The 18,667-nt window shown below is 47.3% G+C and overlaps 2 protein-coding genes across 7 annotated transcripts in view; one reads left to right on the top strand and one right to left on the bottom strand.

Moving 5' to 3' along the window:
- LOC129716375 (NACHT, LRR and PYD domains-containing protein 3-like) overlaps nt 1-8,987 on the bottom strand; it is a 28,639-nt gene extending 19,652 nt beyond the window's left edge. For all 3 annotated transcript variants that reach the window (XM_055666249.1, XM_055666251.1, XM_055666250.1), the window contains exons 1-3: nt 8,848-8,987; nt 8,428-8,520; nt 4,714-4,971 (exon numbers count right to left, since the gene is read on the bottom strand). In XM_055666249.1, the coding sequence (XP_055522224.1) occupies nt 4,714-4,971; nt 8,428-8,488 (319 nt within the window). In that variant the 5' untranslated portion in view covers nt 8,489-8,520; nt 8,848-8,987. The remainder of the gene's footprint in view (nt 1-4,713; nt 4,972-8,427; nt 8,521-8,847) is intronic.
- Nucleotides 8,988-9,837: 850 nt separating this feature from the next.
- LOC129716374 (E3 SUMO-protein ligase KIAA1586-like) overlaps nt 9,838-18,667 on the top strand; it is a 30,179-nt gene continuing 21,349 nt past the window's right edge. For all 4 annotated transcript variants that reach the window (XM_055666246.1, XM_055666244.1, XM_055666248.1 and 1 more), the window contains exon 1: nt 9,838-10,083. Coding sequence is in view for 2 of the 4 variants with exons in the window: in XM_055666248.1 (XP_055522223.1) it covers nt 9,992-10,083 (92 nt within the window). In the remaining 2 variants the exon portion in view is untranslated. The remainder of the gene's footprint in view (nt 10,084-18,667) is intronic.

The following is an 18,667-nucleotide window of genomic DNA, read 5'->3' as shown; positions in this document are numbered from 1 at the left end:
GTTGATCATGGAGCAAATCAATTCCTACCTCGACAAAAACCTGGGCCCACTGCAGTTCGCTTACCGCCACAACAGATCAATGGTGGATGCGATCTCGCTGGCCCTCCACTCCGCACTGGACCACTTGGACAACAAAACTCATATGTCAGGCTGTTATTCCTTGATTACAGCTCGGCATTTAACACAATCATCCCCTCCAAACTGGTTACCAAACTCGCAGAACTGGGTCTCTGTGCATCCCTCTGCAACTGGATCCTCGACTTCCTCGTCCACAGACCACAGTCTGTTCGTATTGGTGGAAATGTGTCAGCCTCGATAACAATCAGCACGGGAGCACCTCAAGGCTGCGTGCTCAGCCCCCTGCTGTACACTCTTTATACCCATGACTGCGTAGCGAACCACCGTGCGTACTCCATCATCAAGTTCGCTGACGACACCACTATTGTGGGGCGTATCACTGATGGGGATGAGTCAGAGTACAGAAGAGAGATCGAGCAACTGTCCATATGGTGCCAGCGCAATAACCTGGCCCTCAACACCAGCAAAACCAAGGAACTGATTGTTGACTTTGGAAGGAGTAGGAGGGGGACCCACGGCCCCATTTATATCATTATATGGTTGAAAGGGTCAAGAACTTCAAATTCCTGGGCTTGCACATCTCTGAAGATCTTTCCTGGTCCGAGAACACTAACGCAATTATCAAAAAAGCACATCAGCGCCTCTACTTCCTGAGAAGATTACGGAGAGTCGGATTGTCAAGGAAGACTCTCTCTAACTTCTACAGGTGCACAGTAGAGAGCATGCTAACCGGTTGCATCGTGGCTTGGTTCGGCAATTTGAGCGCCCTGGAGAGGAAAAGACTACAAAATGTAGTAAACACTGCCCAGTCCATCATTGGCTCTGACCTTCCTTCCATCGAGGGGATTTATTGCAGTCGCTGCCTCAAAAAGGCTGGCAGTATCATCAAAGACCCACATCATCCTGGCCACACACTCATCTCCCTGCTACCTTCAGGTAGAAGGTACAGGAGCCTGAAGACTGCAACAACCAGGTTCAGGAATAGCTACTTCCACCTCAGCCATCAGGCTATTAAACCTGGCTCGGACAAAACTCTGATTATGAACAACCACTTTCTGTTATTTGCACTTTACCAGTTATGTATTCATGTGTGTATATATTTAGATCAGGGTATATGGACACATTTATCTGTTTTGTAGTAAATGCCTACTATTTTCTGTGTGCTTAAGCAAAGCAAGAATTTCATTGTCCTATACAGGGACACATGACAATAAACTCATTTGACTTGACTCACCAAAAGTGCAACATCACCAGTGTTGGCGGTTTAGTGGTCTACAGATAAAATTCAAATGTTCAAGCTTCTTATAAGTCACCATCTACCCTTTATATTCAGTGGCACTGCTCTAATAATATTGCCATAGTTGGTGAATCGAGGACCAGAGGACTCACTCACGTTTAAGGTTAAGGGTAAAAGATTAGGAATCTGAGGGTTAACTTTTTCACACAAAGGGTAGTTGGGTGTATGGAATGGGCAGCCAGAGGTGGTAGGTGAGGCAGGGACTGTCCCAACATTTAAGAAACAGACAGGTACATGGACAGGACACGTTTGGAGGGATATGGGCCAAACGCGGCAGGTGGGACAAGTGCAGCTGGGACAATAGACACTAGACAATAGGTGCAGGAGAAGGCCATTTGGTCCTTTGAGCCAGCACCGCCATTCACTGTGATCATGGCTGATCATCCACAATCAGTACCCCGTTCCTGCCTTCTACCCATATCCCTTGATTCCACTATCTTTAAGAGCTCTATCTAACTCTCTCTTGAAAGCATCCAGAGAATTGGCTTACAATGCCTTCTGAGGTAGAGAATTCCAGACTCGCCACTCTCTGTGAGAAAAAGTATTTCCTTGTCTCCGTTCTAAATGGCTTACCCCTTATTCTTAAACTGTGGCCCCTGATTCTGGACTCCCCCAACATCGGGAACATGTTTCCTGCCCCAAGTGTGTCCAAACGCTTATAATCTTATATGTTTCAATATGATTCCCTCTCATCCTTCTAAATTCCAGTGAATACAAGCCCAGTCGCTCCATTCTTTCAACCTATGACAGTCCCGCCATCCCAGCAATTAACCTTGTGAACCTAGGCTGCACTCCCTCAATAGCAAGAATGTCCTTCCTCAAATTTGGAGACCAAAACGGCACACAATACTCCAGATATGGTCTCACTCAGGCCCTGAACAACTGCAGAAGCATTTTTCACTGCCTGCTGGACCTGCATGCTTACCTTCAGTGACTGTTAAACAAGGACACCCAGATCTCGTTGTACATCCCCTTTTCATTACTTGACACCATTCAGATAACAATCTGCTATCCTGTTCTTGCCACAATAGTGGATAACCTCACATTTATCCATATTAAACTGCATCTGCCCACTCACCCAACCTATCCAAGTCACCCTGCATCCTCCTCACAGTTCACACCACCAGCAAGCTTTGTGTCATCTGCAAATTTACTAATGCTACTTTTAATCACTTCGTCTAAATCATTAATGTATATTGTATATAGCTGCGGTCCCAGCACCGAGCCTTGCGGTACCCCACTAGTCACTGGCTGCCATTCTGAAAGGGACCCGTTAATCCTTACTCTTTGTTTCCTGTCCGCCAACCACTTTTCTATCCATGTCAGTACCCTAACCCCAATACCATGTGCTCTAATTTTGCCCACAAATGTGGGACCTTATCAAAGGCTTTCTGAAAGTCCACTGGCCCTTCCTTGTCCATTTTCCTAATTGCATCCTCAAAAAATTCCAGAAGATTAGTCAAGCATGATTTCCCTTTCGTAAATCCATGCTGACTCGGACAGATTCTGTTATTGCTACCCAAATGTGCCGCTATTTCATCCTTTATAGCCGACTCCAGCATCTTTCCCACCATCGATGTCAGGCTAACTGGTCTATAATTCCCTGTTTTCTCTCTCCCTCCTTTCTTAAAAAGTGGGATAACATTAGCCACCCTCCAATCTGATCCTGAATCTACAGAACATTGGAAAATGGTGACCAAGATGTTGATGTTGATATATAGAATATATTTTAGGAAGTAAATACCGGACAGTGGAACTGGTAAGGATTCAAAGGGTAGGAAAATGGAAGTGAAGACCGAGCTAAAAGAAAGAAGATCTTATTGAATGGCATGAGTTGATTCGCTATTCAGGCTTCTAATTTAGTTTACTTTAGAGATACAGCGGGGAAACAGGCCATCCCATCGAGTCGGTGCCGACCAGCGATCCCTGTATCTTAACACTATCCTACATACACTGCAGACAATTTGCAATTTTATCAAGCTAATTAACCTACAATCCTGTACGTCTTTGGATTGTGGGCGGAAACCCGGGAAAGGCCACACAGGTCACAGAGAGAACATACATACTACATACAGACAAGCACCCATAGTCGGGATCACATACATTGCATGCTGGCTGTAAAATGAACAATTACTTACCTCATCTACCCTAACAGCTTCCCTTACACCAGATCTTGCATCAACAGGAGTGGTTACGGGGGAACACCACCACCAGCTCCATTTCTGCCAATTCACATCCTGAGCAAGTACTACATTTGTGCGGTCCACCTCCCACACACACACAAACCACCGACTGTCTCTCCTGCCCATGTACCATACTGCTCTGAACCCACACATCCTGGTTTCCCTTATCTGCCGGTGATTCTCCAACAAGGCTTCTCGATTTTCCTGCTCCATGCCTCCATCTCTGATCTTCCCCATGAGAGAAATAGAGTCATACAGCACAGAAACTGGTCATTCACCCAAACTCTACTGTGCTGACCAAGATGCCCCATCTAAGCTAATCCTACTTGCCCACATTTGGTCCATACCCATTTCAACCTTTCCCATCCAAGCACCTGTCCAAATGTCTTTTAAATGCTGTTATAGTTTCTGCCTCAGTTACAACCTCTGGCATCTCTTTCCATATACCACCATCTTCTGAGTGAAAACATTGCCAATATACCAAAAGCCTTCTTGACCACCCTTTCTATCTGTGAAGCCAATTCCAGGAAACTATGTACCTGTTTCCTCGATCCCTCTACAACACTCGCCAGGGCCCTGCCATATCAAAGGCATTACTGATCCATATGGACAACATCCACAGCTTCACGCTCATCAACCTATTTGGTTACCTCTTCAAAAAACTCAATCACATTCGTAAGAATCAATCTCCCACGTACAAAATCGTGTTGACTACGTATAAACTTCAGTCTATCCAAATGCATTTTCATGTTATCCCTCAGAATTCTCTCCAGTAACTTTTCAACCACAGATGTTAGGGTAACTGGTTTACAGTTCCCAGCTTTTCCTTGCAACCTGTCTTAAAGAGAGGCACAACATGAGCGACCCTCAAGACATTTGGCACCTCATCCGTGTCTAATGATGATGCATGTATATCAGCCAGGGCTCCTACAATTTATTCTCTAGCTTCCCACAGCATCCTCGGATATATCTGAGTAGGCCCAGGAGATGTATCTAGTTATACGCTCTCCGATGTCCTGTATCTTGTTTGTAATACGTATTGGTCTCAAGACATCTCCATTACAGGTCCCAAAGTTCCTAACCAACGTATTTTGCTCAATGGTATAAACCGAGGAGGACATTCTGCTGTCTCCAATGCCCTTCCCTTTCACTCACCGGTTCCTTGGTCAAGAGTTGATGGTTCCTGACTTAATGTACCTCTGACGTGAGGAATCACCACACTTAGGCCAGTTCCAGTGTCTCTGGTCAGACTTTGTTCCTTGGTACCCGCGGCCGGATCATATTCCATGGGATCGCTGCCTTCAATCCGAGCCTGTTTTGATGTTGTGATACCAGTGTCCTGATCATCTTCCTTTGCTGAGCCGACTGGCAAATTTCGCTTGCAAACTTCCTGCATCAGAGTTAATTCCCCACCTGAAAAATGATTTGCATTGCACATTACAGGAGAATTAGGAACAGAGCAACAGGCTGGCAGAATGGGTGGAGCTGTGTTAGCCATGGGTCTGCAGAGCAACTTCTACAGCAGGACGGTACGGCTGGGTTACTGGTAGAATAAGTACCTTAATGTGAGGGGAGGGGACTGGATATCACTGCCAGTCACATGAGACACAGCAGAAAAAGCAGAGTAATACTAATAACAATTGCTCACTGTTATCCTGCCCGGGCCACTCACTGTCCCATCCTCTGGGGGCCCAAACTCCCAAGTCACACACAATGTCCCATCCTCCCCAGGGCACACAACCGCATCCTCCCCCTGTCACTGCCCACACTGACCCATCCTCCCCATCACACTCACTGCCCCATCCTACTCCATCACACTCATTACCCTATGCTCCCTGTCACACTCACTGACCCATCCTTGAGAGTGGACGCTGGCGCGCTTTAGCTGCTGCTGCTCTCTCTTCACATTGTGTTTTGTATTGAATTCTGTTTTTAATTTGTGTTTTTGTGATGTCTTTATTATTTATTTTATTCCGATTATATGTTTTATTATTCTTGTTAATTAATCTCTGTAAGGTATCCTTGAGATTTTTAAAAGGCGCCCAAAAATAAAATGTATTATTATTATTATTATCCTTCCCCCCATCACACACACTGCCCCATCCCCCGAGTCACATTCTGACCTATGTCTGTTGAATCCAAAATCACTTCAATGCAACAAATTCCCAATGACTGTTGTGCTCGGATCTGTGAAATAAAGTGAAGAAAACTAAACACATATCAGCGTGACACGAGGCATAATTGCCTCTGGTACCCAGTGACAGAGCTGCTATCAGCCATATCTCCAAGTACAATCTGACACCCCCCACACAGCACAGTCTAACCTATTCCACTGATCCATAGAGAGATCTAATCAAAGGAGCATCAGTTTTTCCATTACGACTAGTCTGCTGTAAATCTAATCCCACTCTCTGGATCATGTCCTCATGTCATGTCTACAGCATATTGAATGGCGGTGCTGGATCGTAGGGCCGAATGGCCTAATCCTGAGCCTATTTTCTATGTTTTTATGCTGATTGCTGGTTCCAGCAATGGAAATGTAAACTCACGTAATGAATCAATTAATTAAATAACTTGGAATATAGTTTCAGTACCCCTAGCATGCTGCTTAAACACTATCAGAAACTCTCACTCTGCTCCTAGAGATACAAACATCTTATGAACAAATGCCAAATCCTACCAATTTTCAGAGCAGATTTACTGACAAGTCTCAGTATTACCATTCCAAAATGTAATTGAGCTACTTTGCACTTTGGAATAACCTGATAGGTTCATTCTTAGTATTGCTGATGTTAGCCATTCACATTTATATGTCAAAATTATTTGAATTACTACACCAAGTAGTCCAACAGGTCTGGCTGGAGTCAACCCAGTGGTTGGGGACTGTCATTGGCTCTGTTGCACAGAGCCATGTCAGGTTAAATTTAATCCAGATATGTGCAAGGTGATGCATTTTGGGAGTTGTCAATTGAGGGTCGAACATACACGATAATGATACGGCTCAAGAGAACATTAATAACAAAGGAACCTTGGTGTACAAATCCAGAGATCCCTGAAGTTGGCTGCACAGGTGGACAGTGTGGTTAAACACGGTTACCAGATGCTTGCCTTCACTAGCCGGGTATAAAATACAAGTGCAGGGAGGTCTGGGTACTATTTTCTTACATGGTGATAAAGTAGAATATGTAGAAATATAACATGTAGGATAGTGTATAAAGTTCCAGTCAGCACGCAACAAGAATTATGTGGTTTAACTGGACAGAATGCAGAGGATATTCACCAGTTCTGAGGAAAGCACTTTGACTTACAACAATAATTATCTGCATGTTCGCACAGACATGGCCTGACATGCTGAGAATTTCCAACTGTTTCTACAGTTTAGATTTCCAGCTCCTGCAGTTTTATTCCATTGGACTTTCACCATGATATTGCCTGGGATTAAAAATTTCACTGATGAAATAGGTTGGGGTGGGGGAGGAGGGGCAATAGAGGGAGTGGAGTGGGGGGGGGAGGTAGGGAGTGGGGAGTAGAGGGAGATGAGGGCAGTGGCAGAGATGTGGAGGGATAGTGGGGGGAAATAGGGGGAGGTGAGGAGTAGGGGATAGAGGGATAGGAGGGGTAGGGAGGGGAGAGGAGTAATAGAGGGAGGGACTGAGGGTAGGGGAAAGGAGGAGGGAGGGATGGGGGGGTGGAGAGGAGGATGAAGAGGAGGGGGAGGGATGGGGGGGGGAGAGAGAGGAGGATGAAGAGGAGGGGGAGGGAGTGCTGGGGGATGAGGGGAAATGAGCCTCGCCTGCGCAGTTGGGGGCTATGGGTGAGTGGTGGAATATTGCGTGGGGGAAACGGTTTGCGTTGGGGGAAGGGGTGAGTGGTGGAATATTGCGTTGGGGGATCAGGCCTCCAGTGTGACAGGATCCCAACGGGTCCCACTTAGTCTAGTCAGTTATTACAAGTGGCTCTGAACACTACTGTCACATCGCCACACGTTGCAGCTTGAACTTTCTGAGTCTGATGGAGACCGAACCCCTCCACTCTGCACATGAGATCACACCTGTCTTGCCCCTGACAATTTAAACATCCTAGCAATGGTTTCTGGATTCAGATTGAAGAATACGGCACATTTAGCCCCTCAGACAGACAACCGTGACTGGTCCGCCTTAGCAGAGATGGTTCCTCCTCCTTCCCCCCTATCTCCAGGGAGGCTGCATCACCGCCCCCATGAGAAGACCCAGTGGGCCTGCAAGGGAAGGGTCTGTCATCAGTTTCTGTAAGTGTGGGGCAGGTTGAGGTACAGATGCCTCGGGCTGCATGACGGGAACAGGCTTTGCCTTTTTCCCGCTGAATTTTGTGGGTGGAACTCGGGTGGGAGAGGGGAGAAGGAATGGGCTACGTTTTGGGATGCAACCCTTCTTCAGACTCAACCCGAAATGTCACCCATTCCTTCTCTCCAGAGAGGCTGCCTGTCCTGCTGAAGTATTACAGCATTTTATGTCTATCTTTGGTGTATACCAGCATCTGTCATTTCTTGCTATACCCTTGAGAAGACTGCTTATTTATGTGGCAAAGCGAACTCCATCACTATCGCTCTTCTAACTCTTCTCCAACCTGCACAACAGCACTGCACAGCTGTGCTATCCTCCAGCTTCACAGGAAGCCTGTCAATCATTGTCTTATTGCATGTTAATTTCACAATAAAGCTGATTTATTAGATTCTTATCCCCTTCCACCTGTGGCCATGCTTCCCCTGTAGATTTTAATTCTCTCCATACTCCTTTGCCTCCCCCATCTTCCCCTGTAAACTGCAGGTCAGTGCAGCAGATCCCAACCTACTGACAGGACAATATGTTATATTTCACAGGCTACACAAACCTTTGTCTTTGTTTGACGTTGAGGTCACTGCATTCCCTCCGCCGTCTGCACTCTCAGCCATGCTGGTGACTGGAGTTCCCAAATGATGTTACTCTGTAATAACGTATGAACAGGAGGATTAGACAATATTTGGCACCAGTACAAAAACGATCCCATGTGAACTGACGCACAAACTGTCTGATCCAATGTACCATAACCTCATTGATGTACAAAATTCCCATGTTTCCCAGACCCCATCCTCCCCGGGTCACTCACTGCCCCATCCCCCAGCTCCCACCCCACCGCAGCCTGGCCTGGGGGCTATTCATTCTCACCCCTCTCCTCCCACCCTCCAACTTTAGCGGGCCAAAGACAGAGTCCGCTCCCCATCCCCAACATGCAACCCGAGGGATCTGTACTTCAACAAGCCCCCAGACTTACAGCAACACACAATGGACCGTTCATTCCATCGCCGACCCGCCGCCACAAGCACCAACGGGCGGGAGCGACCCAGTAACGTTATCAATGGCCGCAGGACCCGGTCGCGCTACTTCCGGCCGGAGAATCCCGCCAGCAATCGGGGTTCCGGCAGCGCCGCCAACGGCCGGAGGTCCCCACAGCGCCGCCAACGGCCGGAGGTCCCCACAGCGCCGCCAACGGCCGGAGGTCCCCACAGGCGCCGCCAACGGCCGGAGGTCCCCACAGCGCCGCCAACGGCTGGAGGTCCCCACAGCGCCGCCAACGGCCGGAGGTCCCCACAGCGCCGCCAATGGCCGGAGGTCCCCGTAGCGCCGCCAGCCTCCGATGTTCCCCCAAACCACATTTAAGTGTAGGGCCTGTCCCATGAGCATGCGACTCCATGCGGCAAGCGCGACCTAACGTGGTCGCTTGAGTCGTACGGCCTCGCGGGGCCGGTCCCACTTCAATCACCGGAGCCGTATGGAGTTGTGCGGAGCTGGTCCCGACATCGCGCTGGCCTCCGAAAAACTGACCGTGTTAAAAAATTCCGCGAGGCAACGGCCTGCCGGCCTGCCAGCCCGCAGCCGCCTCGACGCCATGTCACTCACTCGACCTCTGCGCGGCTCCCGCTTCTGGTTTGGTCGCCTTTGCCGCATGCAGGCGCATGCTCGTGGGACTGGCCCTTAACTATTGAAGAAACAGGCACAAAGCACGAGACTGACCAGTCCCACTTAGTAGGCTGTGGGCCGAGGAGCTTTATTCCAGTGTTTCGTGACCTAAATCACAGAACTACATGAAATGTTCACATATTGTGTAAAAAAATTATATAAATCATCCCTGAAACTCGTCATGAACAAGACTTGCACATTTTTATTAAATTAGAGAAAAAAGGAAAAATCTCGGGTATTTTTAGTCCAATCAAAGCACGTTTAACATTGAGTTGTCTGCCAGTTGGCCAATCACGCGTTTTGTTTCAGGCTAGCACACATCATAGCTGAGAGGGCTTCACTGATGCCTGTCTTACTGATGATTCCGATGGAGATTCTTTGGCGTGGAAACATGCAGCAGGGTAATTGTATTTAGTGAGAAAAGCATTAAGAAGTCTGAAAAATGTGCAGTTAAGTGGATGGAAGTGGAAGAAAGTCTTGAAAGCGAAGTCCCTGCTGAGGTGCTGCAACACAAAATTGTGAAACTTTGTGAATCAACTCAAACTGAAAGGTAAGATCTAAAGTCTGAATTTATGAAAATTAATCTGTATGGATTAATTTAATTGCACCCTTTATAATGTGAAAAAATGAGATTTGGAGGCTGTACATTCACTCATCACTCATGCATTCACTCACTCGGTCAATCATGCATCATTCATTCATTCATTCAGTCAATCATACATTCATTAATGAGGGCCTAAACTATATGTATCAATAACAAGATAAATTAAACATTTTCACTAATGCCAGCTTGTTGTAGAGTAATAAATCGTAATCATCTAATCTCGGAACTGCCTGCGATAACTTACCGGGAAAAGGTGCTCCGATCGCGGGGCCTATGTATTTAACATAGTGAAGCCGCGGTCTCAATTGAAAAGCGGCCGATTCGCGAACGCGGAGCCGCGGATCCTCTACGCGGGTGGGGGCGTACATAGTGCCGTCCGTAGCGGCCGTTTCCAGGAAAAAGGAGGAATATATCTATCTGGATAATATATAGATATAATAATATATTATATTATTGTATTATTATACCTATATTACCATCTGCAATATATATAGGTACTGGACCAAATGCAGACCCGTTGGGTTTGTTCCCCCAACGTGCGGTTGTGGAGGGGGAGGCGGCATGCAGCGCCACACACTAACTATCTCCCCCCCCCCACGCTAATCACCCCCCTTGATATTATATTAATATTATTAATTTGCTCCTTTTACCCAATAACCACCCTATCTACTGATGCATAGCCCCAACTTGCAGTCACATCTAGAGAGGGGGGGCGGGGGTAGAGAGTGAGGGCAGAGAGAGAAGGGGCAGAGAGAGAGACACAGAGAGAGGGGCAAGAGGGATAGGGGGGTGGAGAGGAGGATAAGAGGGAGGGTGGGTGAGGGGGGAAAGGTGGGGGAGGAGGGGAGGAGAGGGTGAGAGTGAGGGGTAGAGAGGGGGGGGGTGAGGGGGGGAGAGAGAGAGGGGTGCTGAGAGGGGGGTGAGGGGGAGAAGTGGGGGAGAAGAGGGTAGGGGGTGTGGAGGGGAGGGGGTTTAGGGGAGGGAGGGAGAGGGGGAGAGGAGAGGGAGGGGGAGAGGAGAGGGGGGGGAGAGGAGAGAGGGGGGGGAAGAGGAGAGAGGGGGGAAGAGGAGAGGGGGGAGGACGGGAGGAGGGGAGGAGGAGAGAGAGGGGGAGAGAGGAGAGAGGAGAGGGGGAGAGAGGAGGGGGGGGAGAGAGGGGGGAGAGAGGGGGAGGGGGAGAGAGGAGAGGGGGGGAGGAGAGAGGAGAGGGGGGAGAGAGAGAGAAAGAGAGAGGGATAGGGAGAGACAGATGTGGGGAGAGAGAGGAGGGGATAGAGAAAGAGAGAATGACTTTTTAATTCAACCCAAACAACCATTTGCAGGCAGTGATTTTTTTACTTCAAACTAACTATATTTTTATTTTCAAACCAAATTAAGGGTACTCACAGTGCTGTAGACATTTGTTCAGTCATTCAGAGCTCAGTGACAGAGACTAATTGATAGGTATAATAATATTACCTATTATATTATATATTATTATCTATATTACTAAAAGTCTGTTCTTGACCGGTTTTGGCCATCTGTGCTGCGATTTCGGAGAGAACGCTGCCACCTACGGCCGTCATTTTTATATATATAGTTATAATAATATATTATATGATTATATTATTATATATATATTATATTATTATACAAATATTACTATCTGGAATATATATAGGTATAATAATATATAATATAATATTATTATACCTAAATATATTATTATTATACCTATATTACTATCTGGAATATAAATAGGTATAATAATATATATTATTATACCTATATTACTATCTGGAATATATATATATATATATAGGTATAATGATATATAGTTTAAATGGACAGCAACACGGAAATAGGCTGCCCATCGTGTAATATGGGCATTGGCCACTAGATGCCGCTTACTTTCCTGATCTCATTTTCCAATTAGTTTAAATAATTAATGTGCAACTTTCGGCAATGACGAGTTATGACATCCTTCTCAATTATATTTCATCTAAATCTGTGGATATTTTCTTGTAGTTTGGTGACTTGGCAGGGCTCGCTTAACTTTTTTTCTCTGTTGCCAGCCGGGCAACCTTGGCAGCTTTTTAGGTTGCCAAATGACAGTTTAGGTGGTCATTTAAGATGGCTTGCATGACGCATGCGATAATGTGCTCGGACGCAGCGCGTAGCTACCAGTCGGAATTATACTCAATGAAGCATTCACATATTATTCCTGCTTCAAATAAAGTCACAAACTAAACATTCACCAATCAAGACATGATATATTCCACAATGACATGCAGCAAAATTATAAGACAGTATCTCAACTCATTTTACACATTGCAATTAATGCAATTTCTATTAGTTCTTTCCACTTCCAAACAAAAATGTGGTTGGATTATTCAGCGTATGATAAACCTGTGTCAATAAATCCTGGACCATGGTAACATATATGCGTACGTATAGTTGTGAATGTTGCTCATTTAATAACTACAGTGCGGATACTCCATATTAAGAGCCGTTAAAATGCATTCTGTAATTACGTGTCAATGGTAGCAGTGACAATCAAACACTGCGGTTTTAATGTTTCACGAGTTCACAATTTAATGAATCCATCTTTATGGATTAAAACAAATAATAACATTGGGAATTAAAATACATTTGATTGCACTTGTTCGGAGTGGCGGCGCGGCTCTGGCTGCAGCGGCTTACCGGCGGTCCCATTGTCTTTGTGTTTTTTATGTTGTTTATTTTGTTTGGTTAGTCTAGTTTTTTGGTTTTAGCTTGTGTTTTTTTCAGAGTCAGAGTCAGAGTCAGAGTCAATTTAATTGTCATTTGGACCCCTGGAGGTCCAAACGAAATGCCGTTTCTGCAGCCATACATTACACACAAATAGACCCCAGACACAACATAATTACATTTAACATAAACATCCATCACATAGCTGTGATGGAAGGCCAAATAAACTTATCTCTCCACTGCACTCTCCCCCCCCCCCCCCCGATGTCAGAGTCAAAGTCATAGCCCCCGGCTGGCGATGGCGATTGGCGATTTTTGGGGGGGGGGGGTTGAAACGGGGTTTGCAGTCTCTCCCTGCAGGGGAATACGACCTTTTTGTCGTATTCCCCTTCTCTGCCTCCGTCTGCGCTGAGGCCTAATGGAGCTGACGACCTCGAGGCTCCGGAGGCAGAGCACCGTCAGGACTCGCTCTGAGCTCGCTCCCGTGAGGGTGGTCCGGCTCAGGGCTGGAAGAGGTTGGGACGCTCCCATGAGGACGGCCAGCCCGAGGGTGGAACGAGGCTCCCGTCGGAGCGGCCGAGCTCGGGAAGGTGCGGCGCTGGCAGCCCGAGGGAGGTTCGGCGCCCAAGTCGGGGCGGCCCGGTCCGGGGGGAGAAGCGACGCCCAAGTCGGGGCGGCCCGGTCCGGGGGAGGTTCGGCGCCCAAGTCGGGGCGGCCCAGCCCGAGGCTGAAGACGGCACAGTACTCACGTGAGGGTGGCTGGGACAGTGTTCTGGCGGCGGTGGCCTGAGTCCGGGGTTCGGCCGCGGGCCAGCAGCTGCTTCTGCAGGACTGGTGGGCGGCAGCTTCAACCACCCCGGGCCGCGGTGTTTGAGCCGCGGGACTGTTCTTAACATCGCCCGGGGGGGGGGGGGGGGGGGGTATCGCCCCAGCGCAGAGGGAGAAGAGGAGGGAAGAGACTGCGACCTAAGACTTTTGCCTCCATCACAGTGAGGAGATGCTGGGTGGACTCACTGTGGTGGATGTTAATGTGTGTTTATTGTTGTTTTATTGTATTGTATTATATGTATGACTGCTGCAATTTCGTTCAGACTTCGGTCTGAATGACAATAAAAGGCTATCTATCTATCTATCTATCTATTCCGTATCAAACATAGTCAATATTCGCTCTGAAGACATTTCCAGGACAATAGGGTCAGGGAAGGGGGGTTGTGTGAATCAGTGCGGGGTGGATAGATGGCAGGGGGGGTGTGGTTAGAAGGAAGTCGGTGCAGTATGGATGGATTGAGGCAGGTGAATTAGTACGTGTTGGTTGGAGTAGGTAAAAGTGTGAGAGGAGAGCACAGGGGATGTTAGCGGTGTTGAATGGGGGGGGGGGTTCAGTACGGGATGTATGGGGGTAGACAAAGGTGCTGTAGAAACTCAACGGGTGAGGCAACATCTATGGAGCGAAAGAAATAGGCAACGTTTCAGGTCGAGACCCTTCTTTAGACTGTTCCCCCCATTCTTCTTAAATGGGAGGATCAGTACAGGATGGATGGGGGGGGGGGGGGGGAGAGAGATCAGCGCAGGATGAATGGGGGGGGGGAGGTGGTGGGTCAGTACAGTGTGGATCGGAGGGTCTGTGCAGGATGAATGGGAAATCACTACAGGATGATTGGGGGAAGGTGCAGGGTAAATGGAGGGTGGGTCAGTACGGGATGAATACGTGGATTAGTACAGGGTAGATGGGGGATCGGTACAGGATGGATGGAGGAGGTGCAGGATGGATGGGAAAAGAGTAAGTACAGGGTGAATTGGGGAATCAGTTTAGGATAGATGGGGGGGGGGGGGCGGATATGACGGCAGGAGAATTAATGCGAGGGGGATAGGGTGATCAGCGCAGGATGAATAGATTGGGGGGTGGGAGATGCGGAGGGGATGTCAGTGAGGATTGAATAGAGGCAGGAATGGGGATCAGTGTGGGATGTAGAGGAGGGGTCCCAGGATAAAGGGGGGGGGGGTGGAGGGGGCATACAAGAGAGAGAGAAGGGGAGGGCGAGGTGGGGAGGAAGGAAGGTCAGCGCTCCTCGGACAACATCGCCCAATACCTTGGCCGTTGGGAATTCCTCCCCACCGCCTCCCTCCTCCGCCAGCCAATGGTGCCGAGCGGTGCAGCTCAAAGATCCTATATCTACAGTATCTTTGGTGCAGCTGCTTCATAGAAACATAGAAAATAGGTGCGGGAGTAGGCCATTCGGCCTTTCGAGCCTGCACCGCCATTCAATATGATCATGGCTGATCATCCAACTCAGTATCCTGTACCTGCCTTCTCTCCATAACCCCTCATCCCTTTAGCCACAAGGGCCACATCTAACTCCCTCTTAAATATAGCCAATGAATTGGCCTTAACTACCTTCTGTGGCAGAGAATTCCATAGATTCAGCACTCTCTGTGTGAAAAATATTTTCCTCATCTTGGTCCTAAAAAATTTCCCCCTTATCCAGAAACTGTGACTCCTTGTAAGTTTCTATAAGACCCCCCCTCAATCTTCTAAATTCTAGCGAGTACAAGCTGAGTCTATCCAGTCTTTCTTCATATGAATGTCCTGACATCCCAGGAATCAGTCTGGTGAACCAACTCTGTACTGGACATTTATCCTCACATTTATCCACATTATACTGCATCTGCCATGCATTTGCCCACTCACCCAGCCTATCCAAGTCACCTTGCAGCCTCTTAACATCCTCATCACAGCAAACACTCCCCCCAGCTTCGTGTCATCTGTAAACTTGGAGATGTTGCATTTAATTCCCTCGTCCAAATCATTAATATATATTGTAAATGGCTGGGGTCCCAGAACTGAGCCTTGCGGTACCCCACTAGTCACTGCCTGCCATTCTGAAAAGGACCCGTTTAATCCTACTCTTTGCTTCCTGTCTGCCAGCCAGTTCTCCATCCACTTCAATACTGAATCCCCAATACAGTGTGCTTTAAGTTTCTATACTAATCTCTTATGTAGGATCTAGTCGAAAGCCTTCTGAAAGTCCAGATATAACACATCCACTGGTTCTCCCTTATCCACTCTACTAGTTACATCCTCAAAAAATTCTATAAGATTCGTCAGACATGATTTACCTTTCATAAATCCATGCTGACTTTGTCCAACGATTTCACCACTGCCCAAATGTGCTGCTATCCCATCTTTAATAACTGATTCTAGCAGTTTCCCCACTATCGATGTTAGACTAACTGGTCTGTAATTCCCCGTTTTCTCTCTCCCTCCCTTTTTAAAAAGTGGGGTTACATTAGCTACACTCCAATCCTCAGCAACTACTCCAGAATCTAAAGAGTTTTGAAAAATTAATGCATCCACTATTTCTGGGGCTACTTCCGTAAGTACTCTGGGATGCAGCCTATCTGGCTCTGGGGATTTAATCGGCCTTTAATACATTCAATTTACCTAGCACCACTTCCCGGCTAACCTGGATTTCACTCCATTCCTCCATCTCATTTGACCCCCGGTCCCCTGCTATTTCCGGCAGATTATCTATGTCTTCCTTAGTGAAGACAGAACCAAAGTAGTTATTCAATTGGTCTGCCATGTCCTTGTTCCCCATGATCAATTCACCTGTTTCTGACTGCAAGGGACCTACATTTGTTTTAACTAATCTTTTTTTCTTCACATATCTATAAAAACTTTTGAAGTCAGTTTTTATGTTCCCTGCCAGTTTTCTTTCATAACCTATTTTCCCTTTCCTAATTAAGCCCTTTGTCCTCCTCTGCTGGACTCTGAATTTCTCCCAGTTCTCTGGTAGGCTGCTTTTTCTGGCTAATTTGTGTGCGTCAAATTTTGTTTTGATACTATCCCTGATTTCCCTTGTTATCCACGGATGCACTACCTTCCCTGATTTATTCTTTTGCCAAACTGGGATGAACAATTGTTGTAGCTCATCCATGCAGTCTTTAAATGCCTTCCATTGCATATCCACTGTCAACCCTTTAAGAATCAATTGCCAGTCTATCTTGGCCAATTCAAGTCCCATACCTTCAAAGTTACCTTTCTTTAAGTTCAGGACCCTTGTTTCTGAATTAACAATATCACTCTCCATCCTAATGAAGAACTCAACCAAACTATGGTCACTCTTGCCCAAGGGGCCACGCACAACAAGACTGCTAACTAACCCGTCCTCATTACTCAATACCCAGTCTAGAATAGCCTGCTCTCTCGTTGGTTCCTCTACAGGTTGGTTTAGAAAACTATCCCGCATACATTCCAGGAAATCCTCTTCCTCAGCACCCTTGCCAATTTGATTCACCCAATCTATATGTAGATTTGTTGCACACATTTCTAATTTCCTGTTTGATGCCATCCCCAACCACTACTACTGTTAGGTGGCCTGTACACAACTCCCACTGGCGTTTCCTGCCCCTTAGTGTTTCACAGCTCTACCCATATCGATTCCACATCCTCCAAGCTAATGTCCTTCCTTTCTATTGCGTTAATCTCCTCTCTAACCAGCAACGCTACCCCACCTCCTTTTCCTTTCTGTCTATCCCTCCTGAATATTGAATATCCCTGGATGTTCAGCTCCCAGCCTTGGTCACCCTGGACCCATGTCTCCATGATCCCATCATATATCATAGTCATTAATAGCTATCTGCATATTCAACTCATCCACCTTATTACGAATGCTCCTTGCATTGAGACACAAAGCCTTCAGGCTTGTTTTTACAATACTCTTACCCCTTATACAATTATGTTGAAAAGTGGCCCTTTTTGATTTTTGCCCTGAATTTGTCTGGATTTGGGTGACTTAGGAGACTACTCACGACCATTTGTGAACATTTCAAAATCCAGCGATGACCAGAAAAATGCTACGACTCTTTGGGTGACTTAGGAGACTATTCCCGACCATACAGACGAGGAGACTTTGGAGAGGAGACTACGCAAAAAGCTGGAGAGGATGGGACGTGGAGAACACATGACAGACAAGATGAGACAATGTGATGCTTGCAGGATGTGGGAGGCCAGGGACACAGGTGGAGCCTCTGGCTGCTACAACTGTGGTAAGTGTGTCCAGGTTCAGCTCCTGTAGGACCGTGTTGGGGTACTGAAGAAGCAACTGGATATCCTCAGGGTCATCTGGGAAAATTAGAGTTTCCTGGACAGAACCTACAGTGAGGTTGTCACACCGAGGTACAGGAAGAACGAAGGAGTATGACTGAGAGAAAGGGTAGTAACCGTGCAGTGTAGGAAACCCAGGTGGCTGTGCCTAATGTAAACAGGTACGCCCTCTTCGGAGCTGTCGGGTCTTCCAGTCCGAACAGCAGACACATCGGTGGCTCCAATCCTAGAGATGGGACTTGACCGGCGAGACCGACATCGGGCAGAGCCATAGTGGTGGGTGACTCCATTGTCTGATGTGCAGACTGGAGATTCTGTGGCTGCAGGCGAGACTCGAGGAGGGTCTGTTGCCTCCCTGGTGCCAGGGTTGAAGATGTCATGAACCAAATTCAGAACATCATCGAGACAGAAGGTGAACAGCCAGCAGTGGTTGTGCACATGGGCACAAACGACATTGGGAAGAAGAGGAAGGAGGTTCTGCAACGTGAGTTCAGAGAGTTAGGAGGAAGACTGAAAAGTAGGACATTGGCTGGTTATCCCTGGATTGCTTTTAGTACCTTGTGCTAGGGAGGACAGGAACAGGGAGATAGGGGATCTGAATGTGTGGCTAAGGGTACTGGTGCAGGGAGCAAGGATTTTGATTTATAGACCACTGGGATCTCTACAAAAGGGACAGGTTACACCTTAACTGGAGGGGGACCGACGTCCTGGCAG

This window comes from Leucoraja erinacea, unplaced genomic scaffold, assembly GCF_028641065.1.
Source record: "Leucoraja erinacea ecotype New England unplaced genomic scaffold, Leri_hhj_1 Leri_223S, whole genome shotgun sequence".
Classification (NCBI taxonomy): domain Eukaryota; kingdom Metazoa; phylum Chordata; class Chondrichthyes; order Rajiformes; family Rajidae; genus Leucoraja; species Leucoraja erinaceus.
This window is presented reverse-complemented; position numbering and strand designations above follow the sequence as displayed.